Raw genomic sequence first — 17,401 nt, forward strand, 5'->3', positions numbered from 1 at the left:
TGTGGGAGTTGGAGACAATTAAATCAGAGAAGAATTTACATTTGGCAGCTTTAACGGTTTTCTGATAGTGACGCCAACTCTCCCTTAACATTTGAAAAGAAACCTGCAGCCTGTCCTTCCTCCACCTTCGTTCAGCTCTGCGACACTGCTGCCTAACGGCTCACGTGACGTCATTCAGCCAAGGCTCTGATCTAAGTTTCGTTTTTCTGGTCTTAAGGAGAGCAACACGGTCCAGAACATTTAAACAGGCAGAGTTGAACTGAGAGATTAGCTCCTCAGTGGTAAGAGACACCGGGAACTGTTCGATCCTCTCAGAATTAAAACCTTCATTAAAACGAGCAGCAGTGAAACGGTTAATGGAACGCGTACGTGCAGGAATGCACGTCTTAGCAGTAAGACAAGGGGGGTGAAGTCAAACAATACAGGCATGTGATCTGAAAAAACATTGTCACCGATTTTCAAATTAGAAACCGAGACATCGTGTGTTAAAACGAGGTCCAGCGTGTGACCGTGTTCCTGGGTGGGGCCGCTCACCTGCTGAGTTAAGCCAAAAGAGTCCAATAAATTCAGAAAGTCCTTCACTAAGGGCTTCTCCTGACAACACACATGCAAATTAAAGTCACCAATAAACAAAAAGTGAGTGTATCTCTGTGTGATATCAGCCAAAAAGTTGGAGAATTCATTTATGAAGTCCTTAGAACAGACCTGGGCGTTGTATGGCCCCAGGTTGACTCTCACCGGCCCCCGTAAGGGGAATTACAAAATACATGTGTAAACAAATGAAGTTAACCAAATCCAGATATAGATCCTCTCTCAATGATGATGTCAGCTTTGCTTCACATCTCCACCTCAGACCTTGAACCTGACTTTAACATTTCCGTTAAAGCCCAACAGAGACTAAACTTCTCTCACGAAACAAGAAAAAAGAACTGATAAACACCAAATGAGATGTTTAGACTACAAATGTAGGCACGTAAAGAACCGGGACTCGAAATCACAGTTCAGTGACTATCACTATTATATGATGTTTCATAATATTTGGAGTACAAAGACAATATTGTGATATATTTACAAAGCTAAGAACTTTTTCCAGCAGTATATAAATCTCAAAATGAGTTTTGGGGTGAATGTGACTGAAAATGATCATTAATATAATGTCACAAATGGTAAAACTGTTAAGTTTACCATTGTACTGGGAAATTTAATTGAAAAAATGACATTTTTTGTAAGGAAACCTCACTTTTTCGTTGCTTAATCATAACAAATACTCTTACCAGCTTGTTAAAACCGTGCTATGTACTGCTTTTAATAATGAAATACTATTAATATTATGCAGTATTGAGTTAAGTTGAAATCAGGTCTCTCTTGTAAATGAGTCCTCGAGGCTCAATGGGATTTACCTGTCTAAATAAAGGTTGAATGAAAAAGTCATTTGTGCCAGCCCTCCACAATATTTGCTGTTTCTCGTGTGGCCCCATGGAAAAAATAATTGCCCACCCCTGCCTTAGAACGAGGTGGGCGGTAGACAAGCGCGCACATGTAGTGAACTAAGCCTCAGGTCGAATCTGGCCCTGAGGGCCTTCCCGGGACAAGAACTGTTATTTCATTGATTTGAGTCCAGAAACACAAAATTAAGTTCATCCAGAGACTTTCTAAGTGTCATGCACTGATCAATTGAAAGAACACTCTTTTTTATTATCATTACTATTTTACAAATGTCTTGATAATCAAAAGTGTGTTTAATTCAAATCATTTTTAAATGCTGAAATGAACTACTTATTTTAAATCAACTGTGAAACAGTATTAATGATTTTTAATCCTCATTCAAAGTAGAAATCTAGTTAATGTCTGTTACAGAGTAATTATTCATTTTCTTGATCTTCTGTCTGAAATGAGCAGGTTGTAAGTCGGTCAGAAGTCGGAGACAGTCGCAAACAAGTTTGTTGGAACGAACTGTCATGTTTTTAAATCCTCTCAGACGTAAATAAAGAAGCTGGCACCTGTTTCCTCCCATCTCGCCTAAACATTTCTCTTGTCTGTTTCAAAAACATTTTTCTGTCTGTTCCAAAACATCTCATTGTTTTTCTGACTTCTACTGACCTCTTACGTCACTAAAACCACACCCCTGTTGGTTCGTTTCGACCAATCAGGAAGTTCTCAGAGGAACCGGAACTGAACTCTTTAAAAGGGTCAACACTTCCTAGTTCCAGCAGTTCAGAATGCGAAACGGAGAACAACGGGAACTACGCAGAACAAAGTTCCGAGTCTCGTGGGGATTATGGAATCTTCCACATCTGAGTGGAACCTCTGACGGACTCACAGCTCCTGTGAGTCCACCTGGGAGGTGAGCTGCTGTTGAACGAAATGATCTCACGACTCCTGAGATCTTTGCTATTCTTACGGAGATGCTGAAAAGTGGCTTGAAGTGGAACTTTACGCCGGAACTGAAATATCTTCAGAAAGGTAAAAAGTCTATCTTCAACTGCGAAGTGTACCGTGGGTTAAGCTGGGTCCAAAGGAGCGTGTTGTTCTGGTTATAACAGACAAATTCCCTCACCCATCTCTCTCCTATTTAAACTTCATTTCCCATCTTTAAAACTCTTCTATCTGTCAGTAAATCATCCAGATATTTTCAGAAATGTCTGTTGTAAAGCTGTGAGGAAACCATGGCCGTATGGTTTTCTAATTGTAAAGCTCATCAATTAAGCTTGTTATTGTAATCAATTTTGCCAAATTCATTTAAATGTTTGATGTTAAATTTTGATTCTGTTAATAAATGACCACGTTCATTTTGATGGGTCAAAGAAAATTAACGTCTCACGTCACATTTAATCATTCAATGCACGATATTACTCAGTCCAGAAAAATGAAAGAATCCGTTTAATTTATGAATAATATCAACAGATATAGTTCATTACACACAGAACTGTAGGACAGTGTCCGAGTTCAAAGGCGCTCAGCTCAAAGCTGGCGCGGGACACCGGGATGGACAACTGTTTACAGGCCAAGTTTCCTTAAAAAGTGTTTAAAAACCACGCTCTCACCCCCCCCCCGCGCCGACCTGATGGCCGCGGGGCATTGAAACACAGACAGTCCGGGGGTAGTAGTTCCACCAAGGCGTTGGACTCACCATCAGAAATCCAAGATTCCATGACGAACAGAAAATCCAACTCCTGATCTTTAAAAAAGTCATTGAGGATAAACGTCTTGTTGGAAACAGACCTTGCGTTCATAAAACACATCCTGATATTGTCCAACACAGGCACAGCCGTGGATGGAGACGCGCGCGCCAGCAGGCGCAGGTTATGAAGAACCGCTCCTCCTCGTCTGCTGGTGCGGCGCACAGGTAAACGACTCCAGGTGTTTCCATGGACTGAGCGTGCGGGCAGCTGGCCAGCAGCCGGGCCCCGGGAGCAGCATGGGTCAGAGAGGAGATGATCAGATCCAGAGCGAGTCCTGATAGAATAATCCACACTTTGCCTCAGTTTCACCAAAATCCCTGCACGCTTCCCATGACGTCTGCGACGTTTCCTCCATGGAGAAAGGCCAGGGTCACGCAGGAGGAACGCAGGAATCTCAGATAGGACCGGTGGGGGAGAGTGCTGGCCACTGTTCAAAAACTCCGTGGGAATTTCAGCAAATGTACGGAGTTCCAAAAGTGCCCGACAATCATACTGAAAACATGACTCGGCACACTGCACAAACCATTGTAAAAATAACAAAAATAAAATACAAGCAGAGAGCGAGAGATGGGCAGCCCTACACACAGGCGCCGACTCTCTTTTTTAAGTATTTGGAAAGAGACCTGCAGCCTGTCTTTTCTCCACTTTCGTTCCGCCCTCCTACATTGCTGCCTAACGGCCTTGGTGACGTCACTCAGCCAAGGTTCTGCTCTGAGTTTTGATTTTTTGGTTTTAACAGGCGCAGCATGATCCAGAGTCTTTAAGCAGACGGAGTTGAACTGGGATGTCAGCTCCTCAGTAGTGGTGAGAAACACTGGGGGCTGAATGATCATTTCAGAGTTATAAACATCTGTGAAACGTGTGGCAGTGAAGTGGTTAATAGCCCGGGTCCAACGTGCAAGAATGCACGACTTAGGAGTTAGATGGGGGAGGGTGAACTCGAACTTGCATTGTGTATCGATCTGGTTCTGACTTGTGGCATGGAGATAAAGTACTTATTAATACATCCTCAAAATCCTGTTCTGTCTGACCATTATTTAATAACCTCTGAGTTTACATTAACTGACTACACAGCCACTGAGTAAATTAGTAGTAATGATTTTTATTCCTCATTGAAGACAGAAAAATCAAGAAATGCATATTACCCTGATTTCTTCTTTGAATGAGGAATAAAAATCATTACTACTGTTTAAGTAAATAAAAATGAGTAGTTCACTTCAACATGTAAACATTGTTTTAACTAACACAATTTGATTATCAAACATTTGTAAAATAGTAATGATCATAGAGAATTGTCTTTTCCACTTGAATAATTCAAGAAAGAAAGTCTCAGGATGGGTCTAAACTGTATTTCTGGATTCAAATCAATGAAATGACAGTTTCTGTCCATCTGGTCAGTTTTGACATAGGCCTAGTCCACTACATAGATCAGGTCGGCGTGAAGTCCTACTTCCAGCCACTTTCAGCGTCTCCGTTGAGAACAGCTAAAATACCTCGAGAGTCGTGCGAGGTTATCCAAACAGAAGTTATAATTCCCAAAATCGTCTCTGGTTCAGCTCTGCATTCTGGATTCCAAGAACTCTGAACTCCTTCAGAACTCTGAACTCTTGAACTCTGAAACTCTGTAACCCATCTCTTCTCAACTCTGAAAACTCTGAAACTCATCTCTTCTCAACTCTGAAACTCTGTAACCCATCTCTTCTCAACTCTACTGTCGAACTGGGAAGTTGCCACATTTAAACGGGCTATACTTCCGGTTCATTTGAGAGCTTTCTGATTCGTGGATGGACCAGAACAGAGGTGTGGTTTGTGATGTAAGGTGTTATGGAAAGTCAAGGATTGTTTAAGCACAGACAGAAAGATATCATGGAAAAACCAGACTTTGTGGCGTCTCTACTCCTAGTATCTGCTGTGAAAGTTAAACATGACATTTCTTTTCAGTAAACTTTTTAGTTGACCGAAGCTCGAACTTTAACACACTTACAAATTTGCTCATTGAAGACAGAAAAATCAAGAAATGCATATTACCCTGATTTCTTCTTTGAATGAGGAATAAAAATCATTACTACTGTTTAAGTAAATAAAAATGAGTAGTTCACTTCAACATGTAAACATTGTTTGAACTAACACAATTTGATTATCAAACATTTGTAAAATAGTAATGATCATAGATAATTGTCTTTTCCACTTGAATAATTCAAGAAAGAAAGTCTCAGGATGGGTCTAAACTGTATTTCTGGATTCAAATCAATGAAATGACAGTTTCTGTCCATCTGGTCAGTTTTGACATAGGCCTAGTCCACTACAGTGGCAATGATCCAAAGCTCATGGGCATCTTTCACTAGAGGATTATATGTCTACAATTTATAAGCTTTTGCGCAGTGGTGTGAAGTTAAACACATTGTCCTATTTCAGTGTTTAATGGTGGTTGTCTTAATATTTATACAGGAGTATAAAAGTCTTTTTCCACAATTAAGGTTTATCTGGCAGCTATTTCTGCCTGCCTTATTAGTTTTGATGGGATCACACCAGGTCTTCTCCTTTTGGCTATACGTTTCTTGAAAGGGTTCCATAGACTAAGACCTATTATCAAACCCTGTATTCAATTCAAAAATACTTTATTAATCCCAAAGGGTAATTTAAATGTTGTTGTAACTCATCCTTGTTTCATTAAAAGCTGTTATAGATACTGATGGCTGTAGGCAGGAAGGATCTTTTGTAAGGTCCGTACCACAGTAGATTTGAAGAAACTGGCTGCAGATGCCGTCCCATCAGTCCATCCTTATCCCTTCCTTGGATCTTACTGTGGCGCTTGAGACTCTGCAACTCTTCAATTGAATCCATGTAGTCGGTGGATATGAAGCTTCTTTCATATAAAATCACTCTGCTTCTTGAGTTGATGACTGCAAAGTGGGTTGGTAACCTCCATGCTCTCTCTGAACCCCTCGTGTGTCCAGTTTTCACTCTAGCTCTGTGACCAAATGTGACCCCCCCCCCCCCCAAGGATATACTTGGACTACATCTCCATGACTTTTGAGCTCTTGAGCTTTTGTCCACCCTCTTGTGCATTTGAGCAGCCATGTAGGTTGCATTTTGCACCTAATTGCGCTGCTCAAGGTGACTGCATGTTGGAGCAGCTCGGTTACTTTCATTCTGAGATTTTGCTTTTGGAAACTTTAATTCCTGTTTATCTGGATGTAAATCACATTTTTTGGATGATTGTTTCCTCTGGTATCAGATGCTGTGAAGCTGGAAGGATTTTTACTGAAACTTTTTTTGTTTTGGACATTTGTTATGATGCGTAACCATGGCAACAAGGCTGTTTTCTACAACCAACAGCAGCTGATTAACATCTCAAAAGCTCCAATAATATCTCAACTACAGCTCCAAATCTCAAATGAGTTGAAAGGATGTTCTGTGGAAGCATTCTCATCTACCTGCCAGCTGTGCTCGAGTACCTGACCACTGAGATTCTGGAACTAATAGGAAACACGGCTCATGACAGTAGAAGGACAGGATCGTCCCACAACACCTACAGTTGGCTGTCCGCAGCGACGAGGAGCTCAGCAGACTGCTGGGAGGAGTGGCCATCACTCTGGGAGGAGTTCTGCCTGGCATTCGGGCGGTCCTACAGCTCGGGGGAACAGAGGCCAGCCGAGTCTGGGTGGACGGATCGGACGGCATCTGGAACCAGTTTCTTAGGATTTACTGTGGGATGGACCTTAACAAGAGATCCTTCCTGCCTACAGCCATCAGTATCTATAACATCTCAATGATATGAGGCTAACGAGTTACAACAACAAATAATTTCCCTTTGAGATTAATAAAGTATTTTTGAATTGAATTGAATTTCTTGTCCTTTATGTGCACTACACATTTACATTGACCACCACACAGGGAATGTGAGGTTATGTGATCACGTTTATATATGTGGCTAAACCAGCCAAGGGCAATGCTCTAACCCTCCCACTGGATTGTGGAGGCTATTTTTCTAGATTACAATGGCAGCAGTCTCCATGGCTACCCGCTGTCCCTGCTGGATGAAACTTGGATATGTTAAGCATCAGATGCTGATCAAGATGATGCAGCTAAATGGCCTGATCAGAGCAGATCAAAAATAAGAAATTATAGAATTAGCATGTTGGCTCAGCATTGGCATCACCCGTTAGCATATGAGATAACATCAGTGCCTTGTTACCTGAGGTCAGGTGAGGCACCTGTACAGATTTGGTGGAAACATAAGGCGTTGCTTTTTTGTATATTATTTGTCTAAGTTGGTAGTCAGCTGTGCCTATGAAATAATTTTCTTAGGAATTTGTATAGCTATATTTGTAACAAAGTTATGTTCACACACCCACACACCCACACACACGTTTCACTTTCAGTTGTACAATGCATGCACATTTCTTTCATGAAGGTCAGATTTCAGCACCGGTGTATGTCAGTTAGGGTTAGGGCAAAACTTTTAAGACTTGCCACTCGAGGACGGCTGTTGCTCCCACGATTGCTCTGAGGCCGGAGCGGCACTAGGCTGCGAGGGCCATCAACGCTGCTTGCAGCTTTAATTTCTTTTTTTTTTTTTCCCTTCATGCCCATTGACTTTACTGTTGAGCACTTTGGTAACAGCTACTGTTTTAAACGTGCTTTATAAATAAAGTTGACTTGAATTAATAGAATACAACATGCTGTTCTTTATGACTGAAGTGTTGTGGGGAGCAGATTTAATTTTTCCGTAAGCTTATTGGATTGGCTTACTTCGACACAAATGTGATTTCATATTCCTACTGTTTTATTAAACTAAGAATATACTACCACAACCAGACATCACAACAATTGTGTGTGAAGAGGATGTGTGTCCCTTTGCATTAAAAAAAATTGTTTGGACCCCCCTACATTTACCATGAAATATTGGTTCACAGAGTGCCGTTTATATTTCTTCGTGAACAAATCCATTCCACTTGATTAATGGAATACTCAAAGCATTAAAAGTTCACTGTTCATCAAACTGCCTGCAGTGTCTCTTCAAGGTAATTTAACGGGGTGGGAGGAGGAGGGGGGACACGCTAGCTTAGCGCCACATTAATGCAGGCAGTTGTTGACTGGGGTGGGGGGTTTTGGATGCATTGGAGAAGCGGAGCACTACATCTGTAGCATCAAAGCTAACGCATCTGTATTGCGTGCCTCTAGCTTAGCGCTAGATTAGTGCTACATTAGTGCTGGCAGTTGTCGACTGGGGAAACAGCATTGTGCCGTGCCCTCATAGTTATTGAATAAAGTGTTTACTTATGTAGGTAAACGTAGATGTTTAACATCCCGTTAAAATACACAACTTTATTCAAAATTTTCTGGGGAAGGACCCACAGACACCCCGCCGATGTGTCCTCACCATTACAAATGCTTCTGATGCCAATTTCCACAACCCATAATTTTATTATCCCACCTGTCTTTCACCAGATCAAGAATGTTTAGTTGCAGTAACATTTTTTTAAATTTTTCTTGCCCATTAATAAAATGAAAACAAGGTTAACAAATGTTTCAGTATTTATGAATTCCTTTTTCCCAAAATTGTCCTTTCTAAATGATTAATTGTAACCCTATCTTTAGACTTGAGATTTATGCAATTTATTGTCCTCACTTTCATTTCAGACTGTCAGAAAGCACAGGCGACAGAAGAAATGTCTCTCGTCATAAAGCCCCAGCTGAATGGAACCAGGCCTCCTCAGACTCCCACTCGCCCCTCTCTTATGGGCCCACCCCTTACTCCTGCTTCTAGAATACCACGGAAAACTCAGGGATTATCCCAGGGCCCTAATGAAGGCAGTGATCACAGTGAACTGGGTCAAAGCACTAGAAGTAAATCAGGTGATTCTCATAAGTAATTTAGTCTATTCAAAACATGTTTTGTCTCAAATGATTACACCTTTTTAATAACCTGCAGACTGTTTTTAGCCATGTCCAGTTTTTTTCCCCCCACAAGAATATATCTTGACCAGGAGGGAATCTGCTGAAGTTAAATTTTTTATACATTTCAGGTTTGGGTCAAGCTGTAACATGTTCATAAAACCGAGCTTTGCATTGCATTAATCTCCTTCCTCCATCTTCTGATGTTCAGCCGAGTTGGGTCATAGAGACAACAGGTCCAGGAGAGAAACGCAGACATCCCTCTTCCCCCACTGACACTTTCCAGTAAATCTGCCAAAAAAGATAAACAATCCCTCCAGTGAGTTCTGGTTCTTCCCAGAACCTCTTAATCAGTGAGATGTGCCTGGAAAACCTCTAAAGGGAGGCATCCTAATCAGATTCCTGAACCACCTCAACTGACTCCTTTTGATGTGAAAGAACAGTGGTTTCGCTCTGACCTCCCCCAGAAGACAAATCTCCTCACCCCATCTCCAAGGCTGAGCCTGCCACCCTACGATCAAAGCTTATTTTGGCTGCTTGTATTTGGGATCTCGTTCTTTTGGTCATGATCCAAACCTCATGGCAATAGGTAAGAGTTGGAACATAGGCAGACCAGTAAATCGAGAGCTTTGTCTTTTGACTCGGCTCTTACACCACCACAACCAACCAAAGCAATGCCCTCATTAACTGAGAACAAGGCCTCAATGCATCAGTCCATCTCCTGTTCCATCCTACCATCACTTGTGAACAAGATGCCTAGTTTGTATTCCTTCACCTGTGGCAATGGCTCCCCCTGACCCAGAGGGGGCATTCCATCTGTGTCCTGTTGGGAACTAAAGCCTCAGATTTAAAGGAACTGTCTCATTCCAGGCCCTTCACACTTGACTGCGAACTGTCCCAGTGCATGCTGAAAATCTTGGTATGAAGACACCAGCAGAACCACGTCATCTGCATAAAGCAGAGATGAGACGCATAGGTTCCCAAACCTACCATCTTCCTCTCCATGGCTATGCCTTACGATCCTGTCCATGAACACAAACAGGATCAGAGTTGAGGGACAGCCCTGGTAGAATTCAACCTTCACAGAGAATGCACACATCTCTGCTAAGATCATGGGCACAGCTCTTGCTTTGGTTATGCAGGGATTGGATAACCCTTTTGAAACAACACAGTCACCACTTACTTCCACAACACCCCCCACAGAATACCTTGGGGAACATGGTCATAAGCCTTCTCTAGGTCCAAAAAACATATGTAGTGTGTGGAGAGGCAAACTCCCATGATCCCCTTAGCAATTCTTCGATGGTGAAACTCTGGTCCACTGTTCCATGAACAAAGTGGAAGCCACACTGCTCCTCCTGAATCAGAGGTTTGATGATTGGTCATAGCCTCCCTAGAGTAAACTTTCCCTGGGATGGTGAAAAATGGATCGCCATCTCTGGTCCCCTTTATTTAAAAATGGGAACCACTACCCTGATGTGCCACTACACAGTTGTTGTCTTGGTGACCTATGCAACATTGAAGAGACATTTCAACCATGACAGCCTCACTACATCCAGAGTCTTCAGTATCTTGGGGCAAATCTTGTCCATCCCAGGCACCTTGCAACTGAGGAGCTTATTCACTACATTAGTGACCTCTTGTCATGGTAATGAACTCCTCTTCCCTTGAATCCTCAGACTCTGCCCCCTGAAAGGTGGACACGGTGGGTGGATTAAGGAGATTCTCAAAGTGCTCCTTCCACTGCTCAACAACTTCCTCGGTCTAGGTCAGAAGTTCCCCACCCAAACCAAGAACAGCCTGGGATAGGGCCTGCTTTCCTTTGGAGTTGCAAGACAAATTTGCCAGAACCTCCTTGAGGCCAACCGAAAGTCTTTCTCCATGGCCTCCCTGAATTCCTCCCATGCTTGAGTTTTGCTTCCACAACCACTGAATCTGTAGTCCTTCTGTTCACTTTGTACATGTGAGCTGCTTCAGGAATCCTCCCTGAAAGCCAAACCCTGAACATCTCTGCTTTTAGCATGACCTCCATAACCACTGCTTTCCACCAGTGTATCCATTAGTTTCCACTGCTACAGGCATCAATAACTTTCAGGCCACAGGCCAGGCTAGAGTGCTTTGTGGTGACAGATGTCCGTTTGCAGCTTTAAATTCTTTTCTCATGACTGCTGAATTTCAACTACTGTTAATTGTTAATAACTGTTAATAACTTAACTGTTAATAATTCATAGCATATTTAGTCTTTATTTTTAACCTATTGGACATATTTGTTTTTGTCAACTGTTCCTGAAGGATCTGCACACAAACCAACTGCCATTAAGTCGGTTATACTGAAAGCAAGGCTCGTTTCAACCCCTGGAAAAAACATTGGATCAGGTAAGAAATTATGTTCCTGTAGTTCAAACACATTTGTTTTATTTGGCTCATCCATCTGCGCGTGCCCACTGCTTCCGCAAATTGGGTTTTGAAATACAGCTCATCTGACCATCAAAGTACATTTATTAAGCAAAAGTTAGAATGACGCACACCTTTACTATAATTTCGAGCAAACTAATAATTGTTTTTAAGTATTACTTGTTAAATTCTTGTTAAAGTCCTCCTGTGCATGCTCCCGCGGCCACCATTTGGCAGCCCATCGGTTTTTGGCACAACACCATTCCACATTTTCGTGTTGTCAGCAGTGATGCATAATGGATGCAACGTATACGACGAAGCGATACATTTATGGATTTTTCCACTTTATTAGACAAATATGGACTGATGCAACTTATTGGGAGGTGTGACGTGTCCTCTGTAAAATACGGTATATAAATTACTTGAAATAAAGTAATCTATCCAAATTTCAAAACTATTCATCAATATACTGATGCTGCTCAATAATTTGGGTAGATAAATCTAACCAGGTTGAGTCGAGTCCTCTGGACAGATTCTTCTCTAGTTGTTATCAAATTGTTACACTTCATCTAATTTCCTGCAGATTCAAACCCAAGCGAATTCCGTCCAAATAATGTTTTGTTTTTAGATTTGTGAATAATTATTACATCTTCTCAGACTGTTAAACCATCAAATCTTAAGTAATTTTTTACAACTACTTCTTTAAACTATTTTTTTCTCTAAATTATGTTTGGTAGGTGGGTGCTCATTTCTGTTGACTGGGTGGAGCACTCTGCTAGTATAATGGTAGGGGAAACGCAAATATTCCTGAGCTGTAGCTGTATGTACGGCTTTACATGACCAAAATGATGAAAGTCTAATGTGTAACAATGCAGCTTTTTCTGTTAGGAAAGCAGATATGAGGGTTGTTCATGTATTTGTTGGTTTTACAAGTTTTTATAGCAGTTATACAGAAATTTCACATAAATTAAAATTATAATTTGTAAAACTACCTGAACATATCCTGATGCATGCTCAATAATCCTTATGATAATCCTGATAATAATAATCTTGATAATCCTGATAATAATCCTGACAATCCTGATAGTAATTATCCTGATAATAATCCTGATAATAATCCTAAAAATCCTGATGATGATAAACCTGTTGATGATAATCCTAATAATAATCCTGATGATGATAATCCTGACAATTCTGATAATACAGACAATCCTGATAATAATCCTGACAATCCTGATGATAAACCTGTTAATAATAATCCTGATAATAATCTTGATAACCCTGATAATACTCCTGACAATCCTGATGATAAACATGTTGATAATAATCCTGATAACGATCCTGACAGTCCTGATTATGAATAATCCTGATGATGATAAACTTGTTTAATAATCCTGATTATGCTGATAATAATCCTGATGATAATCTTGATAATCCTGATAATAATCCTGATGATGATAATCCTAATAATAATCCTGACAATCCTGATAATAATCCTAACAATTTTATTAATCCTGATTATCCTGATAATATTAATCCTGATGACAATCTTTTATAATCCTGATGATGATCCTGATGATAATCCGGATAGTCCTGATAATATTGAAAATATTGAGTTCTCCTACACTGAATGTTGTCTAGCTCAAAGAGCTAATCTGAGTTTTATGATAAAGTGAAGTCATCTCCATCTGGACCATCATATGTATGAAAGCTTATCAAAGCTTGTGTAGCACAGCCTTGCTAAAATAAGTTGTCTTCCATGACTGACACCTGCTGAGGTGTAGATTAAACCAGGACATGGTGATTTTGATGTATCCAGGGAGCCTGCTGGGTGTCATCAGAGCAGCTGATCAGATGGAGCACTGATCCAGGCCTGGTCTCTGTGCTTTTCAAATGGGTTGGGTGGTGCAGAAGTTCTGGATGCTTATGATCAATCTTGTCACAACACTCATTCCATGTTCTTTTCATAGTGGATCAGAACAAAAACAAGTCCAAGGCCAGTTCCTGCAAACAAAAGCCTCAACAGCAACCTCCCCAACCACCTGAGAGCTTCGGGTCTCAGAAGGTGGTCCTGACCAGTTTCCTACAGGATGAGAAGAAAGAGCAGAACATCAAGCAGTTGAAGCAACTCCTGACAGAGAGCAACCATAGATTTCAAGGCATTGTCATCGTCATACAGCAAGTTCTGGATCAGGTAGGAAAACACTGCCTGGACACCCAGCGATTGAATGCTGTCATATGACTAAACATGTTATTGCTGGTCAGGTTGGGGAGGGGGCTGGAGAAAACTACAAGTCTGACATGGTTTCAGCAAAGTTGCACACCGAAGCAACATTATTTTGTGACGTCTGATTTCTTTAGCCAAGTGTCATTGCCGCCAACGTGAATAGGAATCTTACTGTATTTACCCTTAGCCAGCAGTTTCATGTAGGATTTGATGTCACCCGCTCTGGCCCCTGCAGGCTCGAAGTAGCTAATCAGGAGGATCTGGAAATTTCCTGGTAGGCAGGTCTGATGTTTGGGCTGCAGGGCTGGCGTGCCAGGTTTAATTTTATTGTTTAGAACTTTTTGTTAAAATAAAAATGCAGAACACTGCAGAACAACTTCTATACAAATCTGCAATCCCCAGTTGATAAACATAATCTCACCCCTGTTTCTTTTAATACACAAACAAGTGAACTGAATATTTTGTTTCAACTAATCCCTTTAACTTATTTCTTCTATTCTCTTGTGATTTTTTTTTTTTTTTTTTGTGCATAACTAAAAGCTTGAATTTTCAAAGCGCCCCATGTAGAGGGGAGGGTCTAGAAACCAGAGTCGGTGGCCAAAAAGCCTACTTTACCACAAAAGTCCAAATGACCTCCACACTGCTTCCCATTCCATCTAGGAGTCGCTCTGGAAGGGCCTTCATCATCTTGAAGAGACTGGACCGTCTTCACAGGCTCGGAACTGATCAGTTTGCACAAACAGAACTTTGCGTGTGTCTTCTGTTTATCACTGCTTCAAACATATCTTGTGCATCACTTACCCTGGGAACCGAGCCAGATGTCGGCAGCCATTGTTAGTAAGTGAAAAATGTTCTGAGGTTCTTAACCTGACTCTCTCCGGACCTGGGCCAGACCGTCCCCCCCACCTGAAAGCCTTAAATTACGTTTTTTTTTCTTTAAATGAAATAAAGACAAAAAGAGTTAAAAACACAATCTCAAATTAATGTTTTTCGTAGCTTCGTTATAAGCAATATTAAGAGAGTAAAAACTCTTTCAGTATTTCAATACATTTCCCTCCCCCTCTTAAAAAGTTGTATTTTCTAAAATAGCCAAAGAAACCATGCAGACATTTGTCACATGAGGATCTCAAAAGAATGGGATAAAAATATTTAAGATGGATTTTGGTGACAGTCTGCTCGACCGGTCCATGCCCCCTCAGACTCATCTGGTGACTTTGGCTGTCACTCTGGTCGCAGTAGTAGAAAAAGTCGTTGTGAGGAGGTCTGATGTTACACCCTCCTTCCTTGTCCTCCTGAAGCTTGTTCAGTTCAGCTGATGTGGGTGTCTGACTCACAAACAGGTCCTGCATTTTCACATCATCACTGTCGTCTCCTCTTTCTCTTCTGACAAGATTCAGGGCTGATTTCTTTCAGAGTTCATGGGCAAAAACACCAGAGTTGGCCCTTAAGGTCCCATAATATGTATTGTGTGAATTTACGCTTCTCCAGCTTTGGAACAGGAAATGGTAAACGGCTGCTGCTGACTTTTTATAAACCTCCATGACTTGTAGACAGAGTCAGAGACGTCGCACTTTTTTTTTTTTTCTTTTTCAGTCAACGTTGAGAATGTGGGGGAGAGGCCTTTGCTTGTATCTTCGTCCTCCAGTCCTGTGAATCTTGGATTCTGGGTACAAAACAGGCCCTAGCCAGTGTGCGTTTTCAGTTTGATAATGCTGGACTTGTCACAAGCCAGTAAAGAAAAAGTGGCCAAACTGCATATGTGTTTGTATAGAAACAACCTGTGTTGTTACATTCATCATTAAATTGTTGCCATCAATAATCTTTCCTTTAAAAGGGGAATAATGCAAAAAAAAAAAAAAAAAAAAGATTGTTATGGTATTTTCAATAATCAGTCACCTTTACTTTATTGATCCCAAAGGGAAATTTCATTTCAGTACATCCGTCAAGAAAAGAAAGTGGACATGGGGGAGACAGATGTCTGAGGCTGCAGCTGCAGAGAGCAGTGCCACCTTTTTCATTAGATAAGGAAAGTGGAAAAACACGAGGAAGTGTAAGATAGCAAATAACTACCTCAGCACAAAAAAGCAACCTGAATAGACATAATACATATGCGTGTGGAGTGTGTATGGGGAGGGGGTCCTATTACAGCCTCCAGGTGAACGACTCAGTCCTTGGGTGCCTTCGCATCTCCTAGGTTGCTAGACCAGGGGAGGCAACGAGGGAGGCCGGCGAAGGAAGGAGTTTGAGGGGAAGTCGTAGCACAGCACAGTCCAGAGTCCCCCATAGTCATGGTCCTGATAAGAGGCGTTTATCAACCAGCTCGGTTGAACTCTGACACTGGTCCACATCCTTGGGAGGGGAGGGGGTGGGAAGGTGAGCAGAGCATCTTGTTTCCATAACATCCAAGGAGAAATTGAGATAAATCAGCTTTCCAAGGCCAGAGCTAGATTCAATTTTCAACATTGTCTTGAGTCAGGCTGAGCTCGTTAATCTCCACGTCTGCCTTTAGTGTCTCGCTAGTACATCTCATGGTGACTCCAAACAGCCAAATTATAATTACTTACGCCAAAGTCGGGCTTACGACTTCTCCAAGATCTATTTCTTCCAACCGTCCATGAACACTGCCAGAAGTTCCACAGTCCGACCTGTTCGGCTCTGATACAGGTCCACAGATAGCTTGCACAGAGTCTGAGAGTTGCCAAGCCCAGCACACATTCCAGACAGCTTAAACAGCTGCTGACATCTCCAAATGTATCAATAATTCAGATTTCCACTGACTCCAAAAAGCAGAATCCAATTATCGCAAATCCAATTATGTTTCTGAGGCAAGAGGGCTCTCCTTCATCATGTCTTATTATTCAGAAAGTTTGATCAGTTGCGTTGAGACCAGCTGAATCCTAGCTAAATCCATAGTTTACAATTCAGAATGTATGCAAAAATGGTTCTGAAAAAGCAACAATTTCATGCTCAATCATCCAGGTATCAAATCCAATAATTCTCAGTCAGGTCATCTGGACCTATAAAAAAAGAAACTGTCCAGATGACCTAACTAAGAATTATTGGATTTGATACCTGTTGATTGAGCATGGACTTTGTTGCATTAAACTACTTTGGCTGTGGCTGCCTAGCTGGTAGGAGTCGACAGGGGACAGGACGGCCCCCAGAAACCATCTTTGCTCCAGCAAACTGATTGGCCCACTTAAGAAGTTTACTGCTTGGTGAGAAAACCGTTTACTGGAACTTCTCAGACTGATGAAGCCCTCCGGATAGAGGGTGAAACGTCTCTATAAAAAAGAAACTGTCCAGATGACCTGACTGAGAATTATTGGCTCTGAAAAAGTTTCACAAGACAAAGAGCAAAGCAGGGACAGAGCAGAGGAGGAAGCGTCTGCCCTTGTCAAGATCAAGCAGAGAAAAAAAAACTGAGTAAAATTAATTTCATAATCAAATCAATTATTTCCATAAAGTTGTTTGTGCATGTTCACATCATCATCAGGAAGGTGTAGCATTATTTGGTTGCAGTTTCCTGACTAAAAACTCATAAAACCGTTGTACTAAAATTGTTTTGCCTGTACTCTAAACTCCTAGTTTAATTTTCAAAACTTACGTGGACTGACACCTATTTTTCTTAATATTAAACAATTTCTGCTTGTAGATGAACAGATGCTGAGATATATTCATCAATTAAAACAGATTC

At 41.3% G+C, this 17,401-nt stretch overlaps 1 protein-coding gene across 1 annotated transcript in view; it reads left to right on the top strand.

Moving 5' to 3' along the window:
* Positions 1-17,401, top strand: part of mtus1a (microtubule associated tumor suppressor 1a) — a 66,176-nt gene that overhangs the window by 11,671 nt on the left and 37,104 nt on the right. Inside the window, exons 3-5 of the mRNA XM_037676002.1 lie at positions 8,829-9,044; positions 11,376-11,459; positions 13,448-13,671. Of these exons, the coding sequence (XP_037531930.1) occupies positions 8,858-9,044; positions 11,376-11,459; positions 13,448-13,671 (495 nt within the window). The 5' untranslated portion in view covers positions 8,829-8,857. The remainder of the gene's footprint in view (positions 1-8,828; positions 9,045-11,375; positions 11,460-13,447; positions 13,672-17,401) is intronic.

This window comes from Nematolebias whitei, chromosome 4, assembly GCF_014905685.2.
Source record: "Nematolebias whitei isolate Nwh7 chromosome 4, NemWhi1, whole genome shotgun sequence".
Classification (NCBI taxonomy): domain Eukaryota; kingdom Metazoa; phylum Chordata; class Actinopteri; order Cyprinodontiformes; family Rivulidae; genus Nematolebias; species Nematolebias whitei.